Here is an 18,600-nt window from a genome sequence, read left to right as displayed (position 1 = left end):
AATACTGCTTTTCCATCAGCATTAACTACAATACGTGCTAGGTGAAAAGGACACCTACCTTTCCTATAGCAAGTCCTTCATAATTCAACTTTCCTTCCTTTATAAAACTGTACAGTGGAGAACCAGGAACTGAGTTGAAGTCACCACAGATGATAATGGGACAGAAGCTGCCATCTTTCTGATGGGCAACACTGGCAATCTCTGCCAGCAGCATTGCCAGTTGGGTCAGTTTAATATCCCCTCGTCTTGGATTATACAGCAGATGTGTATTGGCTACACAGACCGCAGCAGTAGCTTTACAGTGAAACTTGGGCTGCAGAAGCAAAACTAGTCCAACATTGTCTCTGTCCAAAAGTGAAATATCATGGCGGAAAAACTCTACTGGGTTTGAGGAGATCAGATCAAATTTGGACATTTTGAAGCAAATAGCACAGCCATCTGGTTTCCTTCCTGTCCTCATTTTATATTCACAATGATACCCTATAAGATAAATAATTCAAAACATCAAAAGATGTTACTGTATATATCTAAATAATTTTAAGAAAAATAAAACTGCTCTATTTTATCCAAAGCAATCAATCCCCAAGCCTGCTATATCTGTAGAATAATTTCCTTGTGGCTAAGGAATTTGGACACAGAACATTTTTTTCTTTTAAGTTTAATTTGAATAATAAATCTAATCCAGTATCTTTTGTGGTATATGCAGTTCTGAACTGATAATATGAGATAGCCATTATGCTTTTCCCCTTTGTCATCAGACAAGTCAGTCATATGCAAGATGACTGGTCCTTTAAAGTATTGTTACACTGCTTTGGAGCACACTGGAGATGCATTACTTGAAGTATTCCAATGAGGAACAGTACTTGACAGGTCTTTGCAGGTCAGGAAATATTATATGAAGAGCTTTAAAACACAGGAGTTGTTTTAGACATTTTTAATACAGCAATGATGTGATTGTTTAAAGTTTGTCTCTTTTATTTCTGAAGCCAATGAAAGCTGAGGGCACTCAGCAATCTACAGGATCATAGCTCATGGTACACAGGAAGGCAACTGCGAGTCTAGTTTTACACTACACAGGCAGAACTTAAACGTGAAAGTTTAAGATAAGGAGTACATAAGCAGGCCCTGAAGTAATACTTAATAGTCCAATTTTTGCTGTGTAAAAAATCCCTCTCTCTTCCCCCAGTGGTATATGGACTATTGCAAGTATATTCTCTACATATTTTAGGGTAGAGGCAACACCAGAGAGGAAAGAGAACTACCATATTTACTCAAATCTAATATGAGGTTCCCCACAATAAGAATGGCGGGGAAAGCCTCTCAGCTCAGATCTGCATACAAAGCAGGGGAGCAGGGAGGCAGGCAGCTCCTATGGTTTTGACTTTGGCCCTGAATCTGGGTCAGGGCCAGAGTCAGAGCCACAGCAGCCATCTGTCCCGCACTTCACTTGCCCTCTGTAGCTTCTGCCACACCACAGGTGGAAGAGTACTAGTGGTGGGGAGAGGTGGGGGTGGTAGGAAGGCTGCAGGAAAAAAAGTAGGGAGGGGGCAGAGGGCAAGGGGGATTTTGACAGTCTCAACCATCTGACTCCCCAGCCACACACATTTCCCTGCTGTAGCAGGGAAATCTAAGGCAACCCTCTGATAATTAGATTTTATACCTGGAAAATGATAACAAATTTACACATTTTCCATATAGAGTATCTAATTATTGGGGGCCTGTCTTAAATTCAAGGTCTTGATTTTGGGGAGATACAGTATTTAAGCTAAAAGACAATGCTAGCATGAGGACAAATACATTTAGACTAAACTAGCAAAGTTTCAAGGCATCAGAGGAGTAAGGCTTAGGAACAGACTTCTAATGGGAATAGCAGGTTCTAAAAATTAACAAGCATTTAAGGTAGAGATAGTTAGCTGTGTTAGTCTGAAGTCAGGCAGAAGGATGGGGGGTTATGGCACCTTTGGGTGCCTATACACAAGCATGGAGGTTGCCTCAACGAGCTGGAATTCCAACACATCAGAGCAGACTAGATTAATCAAGTCTGCAGGATCAGGGCAATTACCACACTTCAGCAGCTTCCTGTGTCTTGTGTATCAGCGTCCCTGCACTTAAAAATGGTGGTGGGGGTGCCTGAACTAAAGCTTGTTGAATGAGCTTAAGTTCAAGTGCCCCTGCTGCCATTTTTAAGTGCGGGGATGCTGATACATGAGATGTGGCAGCACTTTAATTAGTGCCATTCTAATTAAAGCACTGACCTCCCACCCTGGCGCACGTGTAAAAGCACCCATAGAGACTAACTGGTTCAGAGTGGTGTGAGATTTCACAGGCTGCAGTCTACTTACCATATAATGAAGTAGGGTCTTGCCTACAAAAGTGTAGGCCTCTGAACCAGATAGTCTCTAAGTTGCCACTCTGCCCTGCCTTCTGCTTAGCTTTCAAGGCAGATGGAGATTGATGAGCTTACAGAAGGGATTATGTCATGTGGTTGCCTGTAATAGAGTCCAGTTGCCTGGTATAACTCAGGAAACTCCCCTCTAGTTCTATGTTTCTTCATTCCTAATGAGGAGGAAGCAAAGAAGTGGGGCAAAAACATTTCATCATACCCAAGGATTCCAAACTTGACTTGATTTGTGTTCTATAATGGTCTTCTTGAACTTCTTGTAAACAAAGTACCTGAAAAAAGAGTTTGTCCTATTTGAATTTAAATATATTAACAAAAAAATATTTTAATAAAGGCTGACTTGTTAACTGGCAAGTCTATAATATTCCCATAAGTTTAGGTTTTTAACCTCCATAAATAGTTCCATAGAAAAGTTTACTCTGCTATATAAAAACTGCTTAGTATTGTTAGGAATGTTTACCTTAAAGGGGAAAACAAAATCATTACTGAAATATGTATAATTTATGGGTTTTGGGGGATTTTTTTTTTTACCTGTCATGAAGACTTATTAAATGGCTAAGTTACAAAATACAGATGACAAGGATCTAACATTTAAATAGAGATGACTTGTTGGGAAGTCACAGTCTTACTGAAAACAAATCAGCACTTAACCCCCAAACCAGTAAACATCTGCATATGTGAATAAATTCAAGGAATTCAGCTTGACAATTCCAGGAACAGACACTCTGAAGCTCTTTACCAAAGCCTGAAGAAAGCACCATGTACGTTTATATGCCTCCTACATTAAGGTAATTATTGCCACTGCCACAAGGCTAGTAAAGCTTACACTTAGATTCTGTAGGCCAGGCTGCTTGCCAAAGTTTCCTACTTCTCATAGGCAATGTACATTTTTTCAGGCTGTAAGCTGCAGCTCAAAACCGCCCACTGCTTCTGGGATAGGAGGTGGCAAAAATTACGTGCACCTTAGTTACTGTAGAGCAACTTGGAGTGGGAAGAAGAGAACGCTAGGAGAAATAGCTATTGTAATGACAAGGTAAGTGTCATGTGAAAGACACTCATATTGCAAACAACTACCTTTCTCTCACTGCAGAAGGACCCAGTACTTCGCCATGGTGAGTGTGAAGCCCGGAAGCCTATATATTATAGAACTACAATTGGTCTCAGGTTTATAATTTAGGAGAGGGGCAGGCAAAGTCCAGCCTGTGGGCTGGATCCATCTGGCAGTGGACTCCATTTCTCAGCAGCCCCTGCCTGCATAGCTGGGGCTGGTTTCCATGGAGACCCCAGCAGCAGCCCGACTGTGACAGCATGGGGCCGGGGTTTCCGTGGAGACCAGCCCCAGCAATGCTGGCAGGCAGCAGTGGTGCCATCCTCTTCCTGGTGGTGGGGCTTGAAGGGGTGCTGTGCTATGGTTGAGAGTAGGGCAGGCTCAACTGCTGCCACCTGTGCAGGGCAGGCAGCTTCAGTGGTGTCAGCGCCACTGGGAGGGGTAGCTATACCCCCCGCAAAGCTCCTCCTAAGCTTTGGACCACCGTCACTGCTGCAAGGAGCTGGGACAGAGCTGCAATCAGCTGCCTGCACGTCCCTGTCCGGGGCATGCAAGCTACAGATCACAGCTCTGCCCTGGCTCTGGACCACACTGTCACTGCTTTAAGCTCCCAGCCTGGCTCCAGAGCTGCTCCATGCCCTGCTATGCACCCTGTCAGCGCTGCTGGGGCTTGTCTCCATGGAAGCCCCAGTCTCAGGCTAGCACAGCATGGCTGCTACTGCGGTCTCCATGGAAACTGGCTCCAGTCACACAGGCAGGGGACGCTGGGAAATAGAGTCAGGCTGCTGGCTGGATGCACCATTTTGCCCACCCCTTATTTAGAAGCTGATTAAAATCAGCATAGTAAATCTAAGGGCAAAACTTGTTGCCTTCTAAAGGAAGGCTCCAGAGAGGTATAGCTGCTTGACTACCCATTTGAACAAAGGGCTCTAAAGTAGAAACAAAGCTTCATGGTGGGGTCCCAATATTCATTCTACAGCCTAAAATGCATAATATTTTTACTATCTATAAACACACATGAAATTGAATTCAAAGAACTTGAATAAGGTTGCACAGGAGTTAGGTTCCTATGCAACCTTAATTTAACACCTCTTAATGCATCCTGATACAGCTTGTAATTACACAATGAAATACTGTTTTTTCCCCTGCCTCATCCATTGCATAGGATAGTTGATGCCCAATAAATGAACAACTAATCAATATACCTGTACAGTTTTCTCTTCAATATAAAACATGGTGCTCAAACACCTTAACTAGTATTCAAACCTACACTGAGGTTAAGATTATTATTTTCCTGGTAATGCACTTCATTTTATCAAAGCACTTCATAAACAACAAGCTTCACCACTCCTTTGCAAGTTAGGGAGGTACTGTTACCCTTATTTTATAAAATGGGGAACCAAGGCATAAATATTTATGTCAAAAGCATCCACTAGTTCTGGATAGCTCTTAAAAGGACATGATTTTTCAATATATTTAGCATTATATAACACTTTATATGTTGAGCTCCTAAAGACTTCAGTTGCACCTGAATGCTCAGGATTTCTGGCTGAAACCTTTTAGTCGCATAGGCCAATTTGTTAGAACTGAAACTTTTTACTGGAGCGTTTTTCAGGCCTACAATGGAGTCAGAAACAGAGATGCACCCAACCATTCAATAACCCAGTGGTCACAGGATTCATCTGAAAAGTGGAAGACCTTGGTTTTAGTCCCTATATCTCGTATATCTCAAGCAAGTGCTCTAACCACTGGATTATAAACGTCTCTCTCTGTCTCTGGCTCAATGAACATTTAATTTATGTAAACTGGAACAGCTCCAACATGAAAGATCACCCCAGAACAGCTAACAACCTGCTGGCAATGGCACTTACCTTGATTCAAAGCAGGGAATAAAATAATCCCAGATAAGCATTATATCAGGCTGTATGTTCTAATGCTGCAGGGGAGTCATCCCTCTGATTTTTGTTAAAAACACTGGGATGAACTCAATTTACTCCAAAATGGGACAGAAGGGTTTCTGTAATCTCAAAAGCTAGAGATGGAAGTTTCCCTAGCTAGCTCTATTCAGCACTTTCACAAACCAGAACCTAGGGTTTCAAGTAGAACATTCAAGAGTTTGGGATGGGGGAGAGAAAAAAAGGTTGGTTGTGGGGGGAAAAAAAAGAAAATAAAAATGACGTTACATAGAAACCCTACATCAGAGAAGGAACCCAGTTCTCCAGAGCAGCATCTAACAGCTTTAACCATTACACTCTGCTTTCTCTACCTGTAATTCTGTACTTTACACATGTATTACACACCACACCTTCTACCTTCTGCAACAAATGAGGCAAAACAGCCTACAGACAGCAGCATCCTTTGGTACAGAACCCTTATTCAACCCCAGTAGAGCCCCATCCTATGCACTGAAGGGGGCAGAAATCATATGGGTGGTAGATGGGGGAATGCATGTGATCATGCAATTAGGAACTGTGTCTTAACTGTGTCAGAAGCACAAAGAGGATGAAATAATGTTGCAAAAGCAAACTTAATCTTGGCATTTCCTAACTTTGGAACACTTGTCTTTATAATTTTAACATTTAATATGAAAGATAGGAGATTTAGGAAAGGAAAGTGTCATGGAAGGTATGATGGGATAATGAGGAAGGGTTTGAACAACAAAAGCAGCTTATAGGTTAAAGAAACTGAAAATGAAGTACTAGCCCTGAAATTTAGTTAGAAAGTGCTCAGAGGCAGCTTCAGGAGTATGCGTGTAAAACAATGGTGACCTCTTGCATGGTCTCAGGCTTAGATCACCCAGAAAGCATTATTATGGTAAACATGAACTAGAACTAATAATCAAGTATTATGCTACAACTCAAAACAACAGCTGAATTTACTATACAGTACAGTCACTAGATCACATAAAAGTCAAATCTGCAAGGACTTACTACTCATTACTGCATATTTTCCCAGCAATATTGGTGTTGTTTTTCACTTACATCCGCATCCAGTTCTTTGATTTCCTGTAGAATGTTGGGAAATCTATAACCCCAGATTAATACTGGCCATCTGCAGTGTTTATACAGGTGGGAGTTATCCTCTAATAAATTCTGTGAAAGGATATTGTAGGACATCACTGTAAAATCAAACTCATTTTCTGTATTGTTTTGGTCAATTTCCTGATCTTCAAGGATCTTCTTTTTTTTACGGTGACAGAAATACTCCCAGTGTCTCTTGATCATTCCTGTTAAAATATTAAACAGCAAAATAAAATTATGTAACGTGTTGTTAATTTCTGTTCTACTACTGTACCTAAGAAATTATTCAATGTAGCTCAATTTGTCTAAGGAAACTTATAGCCAAGTTGGTATCTGGCACGTTTCGAAATATTTCAGACCTTCCATTCAAGACTGAGGTTAAGCTTCATCAACATGAATTGCAAAGCTTGTAGTCACTGTGCACTCCACATTTCAGACTTCTCTGAGGTTAGAGAAACCTCATGTCCTATGGAAACCCTCATGGTCAGCTTGATATGTATGTTATTCAAAGAGTTTACTAGTGACCTGGGGAGTTAAGGCACTTGAGGCACAGAGGGCATTTTTACGTGGTAAGAGTCGCACTGCCGGGTGCTTTAAAGAGCACCTGGTGCTGTGATGCTTACAGTTGTATAACCAGCGAAATGCATATCAGTGCGAAGAAAGCAGTGGTGGGCCACTTTCTGAACAAAAATACCTTAGAGGTACTTTAGTTCAAAAGTGCACTGCCACCATTTTCTCTGCACTGATGCACATTTTGCCACTTATACAACTGCAAGTGGCGCAGCATGGTGTGTGTATTAATCGAGTCTGCTCCGAAGCAGCAAATCTTCAACGCACCTGAGAACTAAAAGGTATGTGTATAAATGCCCTCAGAAAGCTTTCATATGCTTTGAAATTTGGAGTTACAACCATACAGATTTGATGCATTTTACTTCCCTGCAATATATAACATATTAAAAAGAACAGCTGATGAAAGAGAGGCAGTCAAAAAGCTTAATTCTTTATCTAAGGGACTTGGTCAGAGAAAGAGCATGTCCACAAAACATTGACTAGTTACTGAATTACAGTTCAACTGCTTTTGAGTTGTAAATCTATTCTGACCAAGTGTGCATAAGGTAACCCAAGGTCAATGTTTTCTTTATGCCTCTTACTTCTGTAAAAGGAAGCTGGAATTTAACTACTTATGCTATGCACTGGTGACATACTGCTGTTAAGCAGTTCCTTTCTACTGTTTAATTATATTTAGGTTAATCTACTTTACCTGGAAAGAAAATCTTCTGGGATGGGCAGGGAGATAATTCTGTCACTGCATTTAAAAGTAATGAAGGATTCTGTGAATTATGTTTTCTTCCTTAATCAACACAAAGCTCAAAATAGCATTAACACTTGAGCTGATGCTACCCTGCTCCTCTTGTAGAAGAGAATGCGGGGATGTGTGAGACAATGAAAAAGATTCTATCATTGCCTTTCTCTTGCAGGGTGTGAGCAAAACAATAAATGAGGACTCTGTTACTTCTACTTCCCTCCGGCAAGGCAGTGTCAGGCCTACATCACTGCGTATTTGCTATTAGGGTGTAGTGAGAGGACCCCATTGAAACAATGGTTTCTACCCCCTGTAGCCTGTGAAGAAACCCAATGGAGCTAGGGTTTTGGACCTCAGAGCAAGATGAGAGAGAAATGATACCTCCAGACAGGACTCCCCTATGTACAACATAACCTAATTTTCTGTTGCTTTTTAAATTGTAAATGCCTACCAAATTGAGGCCTATAAGAAGTCAGATTGAAGCCTGACAGTAGTTACCACTGGTTTCTCCTGGTGTCATTAAGCCAAACTATTATCTGAAAGGAGTTGAAAGGGAAAGACAGAACAGATTACCACGCCTTATCTTTTTGAGCACAGAGATTTGCTGAAATGATGGCTAGAAAAATAGAGGGCAACAATCAAGTATGTCCACCTGAGGGTGTCACTTGGGGGGAAGGCAGAAAACAAGAGTTACACTGAGAAAGACAATTTTCTGCTGGCAAGTGGAGCAAGCTCAGAACTGTTTGGAAGATTCTGGTTTTGACACCAGAAAATTTAGACCGACCAAATACAATATTTGCCATTTCAATACCTGTCCTAGTGTGACACTTTTCTAGTGTGGTTGCCAGCATGCATGCACACAACACAAGGTGATAGCACTTTATAGCTTGTTAAACAGTGTTAAATGTTAGGAACAAAATTAGAAAAATATCAAAAGCTGCCTTCACCTTTCTCCTTTACAAGACTCCCTTCAGTTTCAGGTGCTGTAACTTGCCCTGTAGCTTCATTTTGTTTAGAGATGCTTGTTTCTTGATCAGGACTTGAAAAACTCTCACCACTATGTTTTCTCCTTTTTGAAGAAGGGTCATCCCCCTCAGATTTCATGTTGGTATGAGAAATATGAAGCAGAGAGCTCTGTGTGAAGTTACTGGGTTGCCAGTGCCAGTTGTGGTGCAGTCTCCAAGGCTCAAAAAATGGAGGCAGACTCCAATTCGCTGAGAAGTGCCCTGTACCGAGAAATGGATAAGGAGCCCAAGTACAGTGTCCAATCCACCTCCTACAATTGGAAATTTGACTGTTGCAGCAAAATCTTTGAGATGTACCACAGTGGGCAACCCAGTCTCTGCCTAGTCTCTGCATGCGATGGAACAGCATGGAGTGTCTATTAAACAAGAAAAAAAAGGAATATATTGTTACTTAAAAGCACACTGTTTTCTATTCAACTAACACTACAGAACAAGAGTGTACAATACAGTCTGCAGGCATGACTGGCCCCAAGGTACTGGTCATAATTTATTAAGAAATACTAGTTTTTCATGCATCAACTCACACAAACATAATGAGGGATAATATTTGCCCTTTAGGTTCCACCTAAAAAGTCATATGCACAGGATAAAAGAATGTGATTTTTAAAAGTCAAACGGTTAACACCTCTCCCTTTATGCTTCAGTTGGAATGTGCATAGCTGACCTACTTCAAGAAAAAAATTGTAGACTAACAGGTTAGTTTATGGTAATTTTTTTTTTCAGATTTGGTCACAGCTTTATATTCAGTGCATGCACAACAAGAGTCCAGCAGGCAGGTGAAACATGTCAGTACGCTTAGGATGCGATCCTCTCTACACAAGTTCCTTACTACACATCAACAAAGAAGTTTCCTGCAGAGGAAGAAGTCACCCTTTAAGGTACAGTATACTCCATACAAGCAGATAGCCGGAGCTGACCAGCTCTCCTCACTTTCAAGCCTTCTAATGGTACCCCTTTGATAGCTGCTTCCCAGTCACTATTTTTGGGGGTAATTTAAACAGAGTTCATTTAGTTACAAAGTACACACAGCACTTAATGTGCAGTTACCTGGAACAGGATTACGGTAGCTAGAAACTGGGGCTGAAAGATGCTATACACTTAACCAGTTTATGTATCTAATTAACATGAAAATAACTGGAATTTATTACAGTGAGTGAGATACAGGGACAGGCAAGTGTTAGGCGGTTAAGCAAATCATGCACTTAGCTGGCACGTAAGTGGAGTACAATGCTTTTGGAAGTAGGTTTACATCAGGGTGGGCAAAGTCTGGCTTATGGGCTAGACTGGGCCCGCAGTGGACTTCATTTCCCAGCAGCCCCTGCCGACATTGCTGCAGCCAGTTTCCATGGAGACCCCAGAACAGCAGGGCAGGGCCAAGGTTTCCACAGAGACCGGCCCCAGCAGCACTGGCAGGGTGCGCAGCTGGGTAGGGAGCTGCTCCGGGGACAGGGATCCTGTAAAAGTAACACTGTGGTCTGGATTGTGATCCACTCCCTGCACGCCCCAGGCAGGGATCCACCATCCAAATCTGCCATTTTGCCCACCCTTGGTTACATCATAACATGTTTTGCTCTTGCCACAAAAAGGTTTACATTTTCCTAAGTAAAAGATTACAAAGCTTAGCGTCCAAATTATAGCCCACCGAAGGGACCAGATAATTGGGATGGAGGGGGAGGGATGAGTTATACTTTTTGCTTTTCTTCATAGCGTTTATTGACAGCTATAATATAACCTGCAGTGATTATGAGGTCTGAAAATCCTGCCAAAACAACATGCTTTCTTTTCAACAAGCTAACAATTACAAAAATTAGTTGCTTTCATCTCTCAAGTGACTTCTTTCCAGTTAGAATAATTTTAGACAGGTCATTCCCATCCATTTGGGTTTTTAATCCCCTTTTCTACTTACCTACTGGTCTGCAACAATACATTTGGATACATAGTTTATACACCCAAAAAAGCCCTCAAAATAAAATGACACAAAAACTAGAAGCGAGCTACAAGCAGTAAAAAAATTAAAGGATCAACACCAACATTTCCCAAGAAGAGGCTCCTGTTTTGAAGGCATGAAACTTCAGCAGGACAAGAGCAACGGTATAAAGCTGCAGCACTTGCAGAAACGTCTTTAGCTACAGGGAGATTTGCAAGGCAGCAAAGATCCACCTTCCCTGCTCCGGATGCCAGGGTAGCGACTAGCCAGTCTGGCTGGGGGCCTCCCTGAAGCTGTGGGATCCAGGGCCAGGGAGGTTTCCAAAGGCATCAGACAGCACTCCAGGGACTTGTTAAAAAGTCGTGTGTGCTGAGAAGTGACCTGTTCGCATCACGTGTGTGTTTACAAGGTGTGTGTGACGTTTGTGTTGACACGTGACGTGTTTACAAGGTGTGTGACGTGTGTACAAGTGATGTCGCTCGCCCACATCCCCCAACGCTCCACGGCGCCCCTCCCCCCCCGCAGCCGTTACCTCCAGGCGGATTGGAACCCTCCGGGCGGCGCGCACAGCTCCCGCTCCGGGTGCGCTACGCCGCTCCCCCGAGGGGGCTCATGCCGCGGCGCCGCCAGCGCCCGGCCCCGCCGCGGCCTGCTACCTTCGCCTCTGTCCTGCCACTTCCCCGGCACCGCAGCAGCCCCGCCCCGCACAGCGACACGCCACGCTCCCATGAGCGCCGCCTAACCCGGCGCGCGCGCAGGGACCCCTGGGAGCTGTAGTCCTGCTTCGCTTTCGCGGCTTCTCTCACTCCGCTCGTGAAGCGGCACTGGGCGCCATCTTTGTGAAGGGAATCCAAGCCGGCCGCCAAGCCTGATAGGAAATTGAAGCCGAGCTGGTTTAGGGCGGCTGCTCCCTGCTGCGGCCATGTTAGTTAAGGGCTGAAGGCGTGGGCATCACGTGATAGGGCAGTGCCACCATCTTAGTTAAGGGCTGCTGCTGGGTTAGCAGCTTCACTCTGGGTGGCAACGCAAGGGCAAGAGGGGAAGGGGGAGGTGTGAGTGGAGGATGTAGTTGTGTTGCAGCAGTGTAAAGGCCATTTGAAATTTACTCTGCCCAGAGGAGTATGGTTTTATTAGGAAACTAGGCCCTGTGCATTTTCCTGCTCCCAGGGGCAGTCAGTGTCACAGGTGCTTCACAGTAGCTGGCTTGTCTTGCCCAAAAAAGGCCAATGCTGGGTGGTATTCAGGGCTGTGGCTTCGCACAGTTACAAGCATGCCACACCTGTTGTGTGGGGCACAGGGTGCCTGGGCATTTTCCCTTAAGGCATCAGGTCGTGGAGTTGTGGGGCTGTGTAGCAAGTTGAGTTTTCTTTCTTGAAGCACTTACGTGGCTTGCATGGCAGCAGAAACAAACATGAAAGCACAAGCCCAAAAGGCAAATACCCCTCTCCTGCCTCAGCCATTATTATTTAAGAAACCCTTATGGCTTTTAGGGGGCCCTCCTGATTCCCTTGTGCCCTTGGGGCTCAGTGCAGCGTTGAACACAGTTTTCAGCTATGTTTTTCACTTGATGTTGTTCCTTCTGCTTTTCAGTAATGGATACTACATACATTTGCATAAATATAAAATTCTTCTATTCATCTTAGAATGTAAATGACATGCATCCAAGGTGTTCTCTGAGGCACTGTCAATCCTTAATTTTGCAGGCTGCTCCATATCAGCCACTGAGACCTGGCTGCATAAGCTAATTTGGAGATTCAGAGCCTACGGAGGTTTTTTTCCTAGAAATAGCTACTGCTATTTAATGCTCAGCATGAGGGAATTGCTGCCATCGCTATGTCAGTCTATGTAATGTAAGCTAAATGCTAGACTAAGGCGATTTGAGGACAGAGCAAATGCAGGTGTGCAGCTTAATAAAATGATTGTGGGTTAAAATAATTAGTATACACAGAGGACATTAAAACAAGTTGGGTTTTGATAAAGTAAAAGTAGGGCAATTGCCGCATAGGGAATAAATCAAACTGGAAACTTTTGCCACATTTCACTTGTTTGTTATATGCAGGTGACTTTTAAATGCATTTTTAAAGTTCTCCCATTTGTTGAGAGGATAGACTGTACTTAGAAACTGAGATCTAAACTAAAGTGGGCTCAGAGCAATTAACATTTCAAGTCCATGTTTTTTCAAAGCTAGTTTACTTACCTCAGAATGGTAAACATGCTAATTAATTTTCAGTTAGCTTCTTAACTTCCTAGGACAGCAGACCTATTAGATTGTGTACATAAAATAATCAAAGAATCGAGGTATCCACAAAGTTTTGGGATTAAAAGACTATTTCCCTTTTCTACTGTATGCACAAACAACCCCCACCTCCATAACTTTACTCATAACACACTAATACTATCAAGTAGCTTCTAGGGCTAGGGTGGCAGGTGCTAAGGCATACAATTGACAGCTCAGAAGTTGCAGGTTTGAGGCCATCCCAGAAGTACTCATGGTGTGGCCCTGTCAGAATATGCAAATTCTGCTAAATATCTTGCTACAAGGGCATGACAAAGGGAAGTACCCATCTAAAGATCTGTATTTGATAAATGCATTGTTATGAAATGGTAAGAGTTGAGCAATAATCACTGTAAACACAACTACTTTTAAATATTTTTCCCTTACAGAGGCAAGTCCTCATGTGGAATTTAAATCACTATATTGATATTTAGGACTATATTTAAGACACCTGTGCTACTCTGGCACCTAAAAAAGCATTGAAAGAATGTAGTCAGTAGATGTAATTGAATAGGGTTATACCAAAGACTTGCACGGTAAGGAAGAAGAGGGTTATAAAAAGTTTAGGGGAAAGAGAACTATGAAGGTAAAGAAGTCCATCCAAAGGAAATCAAGGACATACTGGTAAAGAGAAGGGTTTGTTAATAGACAAAGCAAAAGGTACCTAAAGGATTTATTTATTCAAAATATATGAAGTTGTTTCTTCTCTCAACTGATTCCTTAAACTTCTAGTGCCTAGGCTGACTTGGACCCTTAAATGTGAATAACACTTTCTCATAGATGCTTTGCTTCATTCTTTTTTGGGGGGATGAGGTGGGGGGAGCTCTGGCTATGTAGTATTTCATGGAACTTGAAATAGGGAAGCTGAGTTAGAGAAATATTCTTCAAGAATAGTGTCTTCTCTCTGATTCCCTGTTCTATAGCTGTAGACCAACCATTGTATTGGTCATTTAGGATTTTAACACTCTCTGCCCAGGTCCTGCTCTTAACTTACTGGGAGATGTGCTGTTTCTCTTTAGAAAGGACAGACCCTCTGGCATTAATACTGCTTCTATGGTAACTGATTCTCATGAGAAAAGGAGAAAACCAGGCATCTCAGAGGTGGTAACATAAGAAACCTCTACTTCCCTTTCAAGTGAGAATTTATTAACACAACTCCCGAGGTCCCTTCCAGCCCTGATGTCTATGAAACTAAGTTAAACTAAAATAACTGTTCTTACTTGTTTTTAATTTGGACTGTGGCTCCTCCTTTCCCAGATCTAAGAAAGGCTGCTTAAAATCTAAAAGATTGTTCTCTATCTCTCTCAACTGTGCAGCTGGTCCAGTAAGAGAGATACTTCAGTGTATAAATCTTGCTTCTCTTGTATATCTGTACTATCAAGGCTGCCACAAACTAAAACAAATACAGAGGGAAGGTAAGTTCTCTGTTGGACTAATTAGTAAAAATAGCAGACTTCTGAGAACTTGACCCCTCATCAGGACTAGGAAACAAAATTGGGATGAAGAGCAGTTTCATGGGCAAGATATTTTTTAGCTCTTACAGACTGCGTGGGACCCAATCACAGCAAGATGGTAAAAGAAGATAGACTGCTGTTCTATTCGCTCACCTTCCCAGCATATGCACTGAAATTATAGCTAAGAAAGCACCTTCATTTTAAACCTGTAGCTTCAGTGCTTTATAACTTTCCTTTTAAAATGAGTTTTCAGGGGAGCTCTCATGCTTGATCTCTACCCAGTTCTGAAACTATTTTATGTTGTAGGAATGGCTAATGTATGTCTGAACTATCACTGTCTATGTTTTTCTGTATGGGGGAGCGAAAGTGAGCAATTGTCTTTTGCAATGCAATAACCAATGTAATTGGACTTTACATTTCCAAACCTAGCTAGTGGCAGAGTCCAAAAATAAGTATATTGCCGAGCATGGAGCAAATGATAAACAATAAATGAAACAGTCGTGCACGTCTTTTTGGTAGACATTTGCATGCTCTTTTTAGGACACTTAATAATATCCTGATTTCACTTTCTCTTCACACTAGCAGGTGTTGTTTCAGACTTCTTACATCCTGTGATGTGGTGATGAAAATTCCACGCAACTTAATGTAGCTTGGCTGTACAAACGCATGCACTGGGTTTTTTTCCCCCAATATTCCACACCTTTTTTTTTTTTTTTTCCTAATATCTTTGGACAAAGTGATGAAGTTCACACAGGTTTTGAAATCTGTGCTAATTTTGATGAAATTCAAAGTTCTGGTTCCCACAGTGCACATATAGTACTGTAAATCTTAAACTATGGAGTCAATTGTAAGAGCAAAGGTTACATGCAAAGCTTTAAGAATAATAATACCTTTTAAATTCCTGACTCTTGTACACTTATTATCTCAATAATAATGTTATAGTCTGTGGTTCTTCTTCTACATTTATTTTTGCAACAATAAAAAATGAAACTCACCAACTTAACAGGCAAACTTTCTTAGAGCGTCACTTAGAAAACAAGACTCTGAATATTATAAAATGGCCCTTTTCAGATAGATAAAACCATCCATCCAAAGTAACCCTTTTTGGATTTGACTCTGATATATCTGGATTATTATTTTTTTTTAAATATATAGTAATATAATTGTGTGCGCATGTGTGTAAAAGAGCAAATTTATGCTAATTAAATCTGAAAACCAAAACAAATATTACGAAATAGAGGAATAAATGTTTAGGGATATTTGTCACCCACACAATACTCCATTTCTAATTTATCTCCTTTTTAGAAATGTACATGTTTTTGGTAGGTAAGGGGAAACTGTGGATTGAATAGAGACAGAAGCTGACGTAATCTTTCACTTTGGAGCAGGAAAGAAATACATTGGCTGAATGGAGAAACTTGTGGGCCTAGAGAGTCTCACGCATTTCACTTTTTAAAACTAGAAGTGAATAATTTAATAATATCCAGGTAAGAAACCAAACACAAAGAAAAATTAACGTCTGTATTGCATTTATTTCTATTAGGAAAAGAACTCAAAGTAAACCTTTCTGAGATGGCAAGGAGGAAATGCAAACTAACATACAGTAGAAGAAATTCAGAAGAAGTCTCCCTTCTAGCCAAGACACTTCTCATGTCCGCTGCTTGTGGTAACTGAATATTGAGTTCCCTATTGCCGCATCCAAATTTTTTTTCATTTTGAAGATGTATAAGATTCCCAATAGGAATTTTTTGGGGGGTTATTATAAATTAGCTGCCATTCCTGGAAATTTGGGGCTACTCAGGTTCTGCAGCTAAACATTTACAAAGGAGCCACTCCTTTTTTCTTTTTATTAATAGATGTCATTGTTATTTGAATCTGAACATTGATTGTTTGAACTCTGAGGGGTGGTGTCAGTACATGTAAATAAAGTTTTCTTTTTGTACTGTTTCAAAAACAACCTGCAAAAGAGCTTTATTTTTTGAGTAGGCCTTTCTTTGGACCTAATAATAGGGGGGTTGAAGATGCTGCTGCTTTCTTCAGGTGATTACACACACCACCCAAAGAAAGTAGTGCTCTATTTGTTTTTTCATCTGTTTCAATGAAACAAATTTAAAAAATGGAGTGGCAGTCTTGGTAAATATTGTGGCTGACTATTTGGTTTTAAATTAATTTTATTAATTGATGTTGCCTCTGGTTCCAGTGGTTTCTTATATACCCTTCCAAGCTACATTTTGGTAAGTGGACTTAAACCAGAAATGCTTATTGACTAGCTTATTATATAGAAGTCTGCCTGGGTTATAGGTTATAATAGATCCAGGATTGAGAGAACATTTGGGATAGGGACGGAAGTTGTACATAAACCAGTTTATGTGATCAGAAGCTAGTTTAAACCTATAACGGAACAGAAGTTCAGTGCACATGAATCAGTTTCAAAATGGCTGAAACTGGTTTAAGATAAACCTGGTTGAATATAGTATCTAGCAGACGTAACTGATTTGGGTCATACTGGTTCGTGGAACTTCTGTCCCAGACCCCTTCCTGGTTCAAATTAAATTGAAAAGCATGCTGGGGGACTTCAGTCCCGGGCTGGGCTGTCTGCTCCAGAAAGCAGGGCTGGCCTCACCCCTCTCTTCCCTAGTCAGAACTTTGGCTGGCTGAGAAGGAGGTGGAAACTGCAGCTGGGAGACAGCAGTGTCTGGCTGGCTTCCCCTTGCCTTGCCCCCCTTCCCCCTGCCATGCCCCGCTCAAGCAGGGATCCCTGCTCCCTCCTTCCCTCCCCTCTCCCACAGCATGGACCCAAGCCAGTATCTGGTCACAGTCGTGCCACACCCTCATGCTAGTTAATGCTGAGAGGTGTCTGTGTGAGTGTGTGTCTTCAGTTTCACTTAGGGCTTTTTGGAGCTAGTCAGCAGGTTAGCTGGTAATGTCCCTCCATTCTTCTTTGGAAATGCTTTGCAAAAGTTGTTTAAGAAGGGTTTGAACTAATGAGACAGAGGCTTTGTTTTCCTGGTGGGCTGATTTAAGCTTTGTGTTCTGATCAGCTCCTTGCTAGCTGCTGTCCCTGTCCCCTACTGAATACTGACAGCAAGCCAAGTGGGAGAAGTGACCTGGCTTGCAATGCCTGTCAGTTTGCTGTAGACTATGAAGAAGCAGGGAGAGGGAGATTTGAAAAGCTCAGTATCATCAACAGATGCATACAGTTGTCCCTCCTCCCCAGTCCTTTGCCTGGGAGTGCTAGCTGTGGCCTGGGGTCTGGCTACACTCCCTGAGCAGTGAGTGGGGGGATGGAAGCCTGGTGAGGGCTACTTCCCCCTCCCTGTCCCCCTTCCCCTCCAGGCACATTCTGGCTGGGGACTGTGCAGGCCAAGGTGGGGATTAAACCCCTCCCTAATCATACCATCCTGCCAGAGCCTGGCCACACACCCCTCAGTTCAGCAGTGTAGATGGGGAAAAGAGGGCATGCGCTAGTTGCCCTTCCCCCTAGCTTTTAGCCTGAGCCACTGCAGTTATATGCCTGCATTTTCTGAATCAAAAGTGAATGTTTATCCACTTGGAAATTGGTTCAATCTCTGAAGGATAGATTAACTTTCAAAGCTTGAATCAATTTAGGCTCAGGCTTTTTGAATGTCTGTCCCTAGGCTTGGAGACCATATAGCATGTTAGAAAGTTTGGTTTCCTTGATTTTAAAAAAGATCAAGTTTATTCTCTTCCACCAGAATCTTATCTTTCTGAATGTGACTACAAATGCATTCTGGCTGTTTGTTTTTTTTATAATCTTTCCAGGGGCAAAGTAGGGAAAGGCAAACTTATCTTGGCTCTTTTTAATTCCAGAGATGGAAAGAAACTCAGGTCTTTGCCTGTCCAGACCTTCACTCCTCCAGGCATCCTACTTTAAAATGGCTTCAAATGAAGGTTTGCTACTGGAAGATCATGGAGACTATTAATTGTACCACTATCTGCATGAGCTATGCTTTCTTTTGTTACTAAGAAAACGAACTAAATGTGATCACCCTGGATACAGAGATGCCCACATTTTTTTTCCCAACTAAAATACAAAAGAATAAAGAATTTCTGCAGTAAACTGCCAGCTGTGAGCAGCTGAAAATGTCAAGTATCTAAATAGTATGCTCAGAAATGGGAATTGGGA

At 42.0% G+C, this 18,600-nt stretch overlaps 1 protein-coding gene and 1 long non-coding RNA gene across 2 annotated transcripts in view; one reads left to right on the top strand and one right to left on the bottom strand.

The window, feature by feature from the left end:
* ANGEL2 (angel homolog 2) overlaps window positions 1–11,462 on the bottom strand; it is a 23,230-nt gene extending 11,768 nt beyond the window's left edge. Inside the window, exons 1-5 of the mRNA XM_090049098.1 lie at window positions 11,257–11,462; window positions 8,720–9,153; window positions 6,431–6,675; window positions 2,604–2,673; window positions 59–480 (exon numbers count right to left, since the gene is read on the bottom strand). Coding sequence (XP_089905224.1) covers window positions 59–480; window positions 2,604–2,673; window positions 6,431–6,675; window positions 8,720–9,153; window positions 11,257–11,453 — 1,368 coding nt within the window. The 5' untranslated portion in view covers window positions 11,454–11,462. The remainder of the gene's footprint in view (window positions 1–58; window positions 481–2,603; window positions 2,674–6,430; window positions 6,676–8,719; window positions 9,154–11,256) is intronic.
* Window positions 9,217–18,600, top strand: LOC149873667 (uncharacterized). Its single transcript, XR_016442588.1, has 3 exons — window positions 9,217–9,675; window positions 15,997–16,119; window positions 18,285–18,600. It is a non-coding gene; the product is annotated as an uncharacterized LOC149873667 (long non-coding RNA).

This window comes from Crocodylus siamensis, chromosome 1, assembly GCF_052110815.1.
Source record: "Crocodylus siamensis isolate JL-2025a chromosome 1, ASM5211081v1, whole genome shotgun sequence".
Taxonomy (NCBI): domain Eukaryota; kingdom Metazoa; phylum Chordata; order Crocodylia; family Crocodylidae; genus Crocodylus; species Crocodylus siamensis.
Note: the sequence above shows the minus strand (reverse complement) of the source record. Positions and strands in the feature narration are given on the sequence as shown.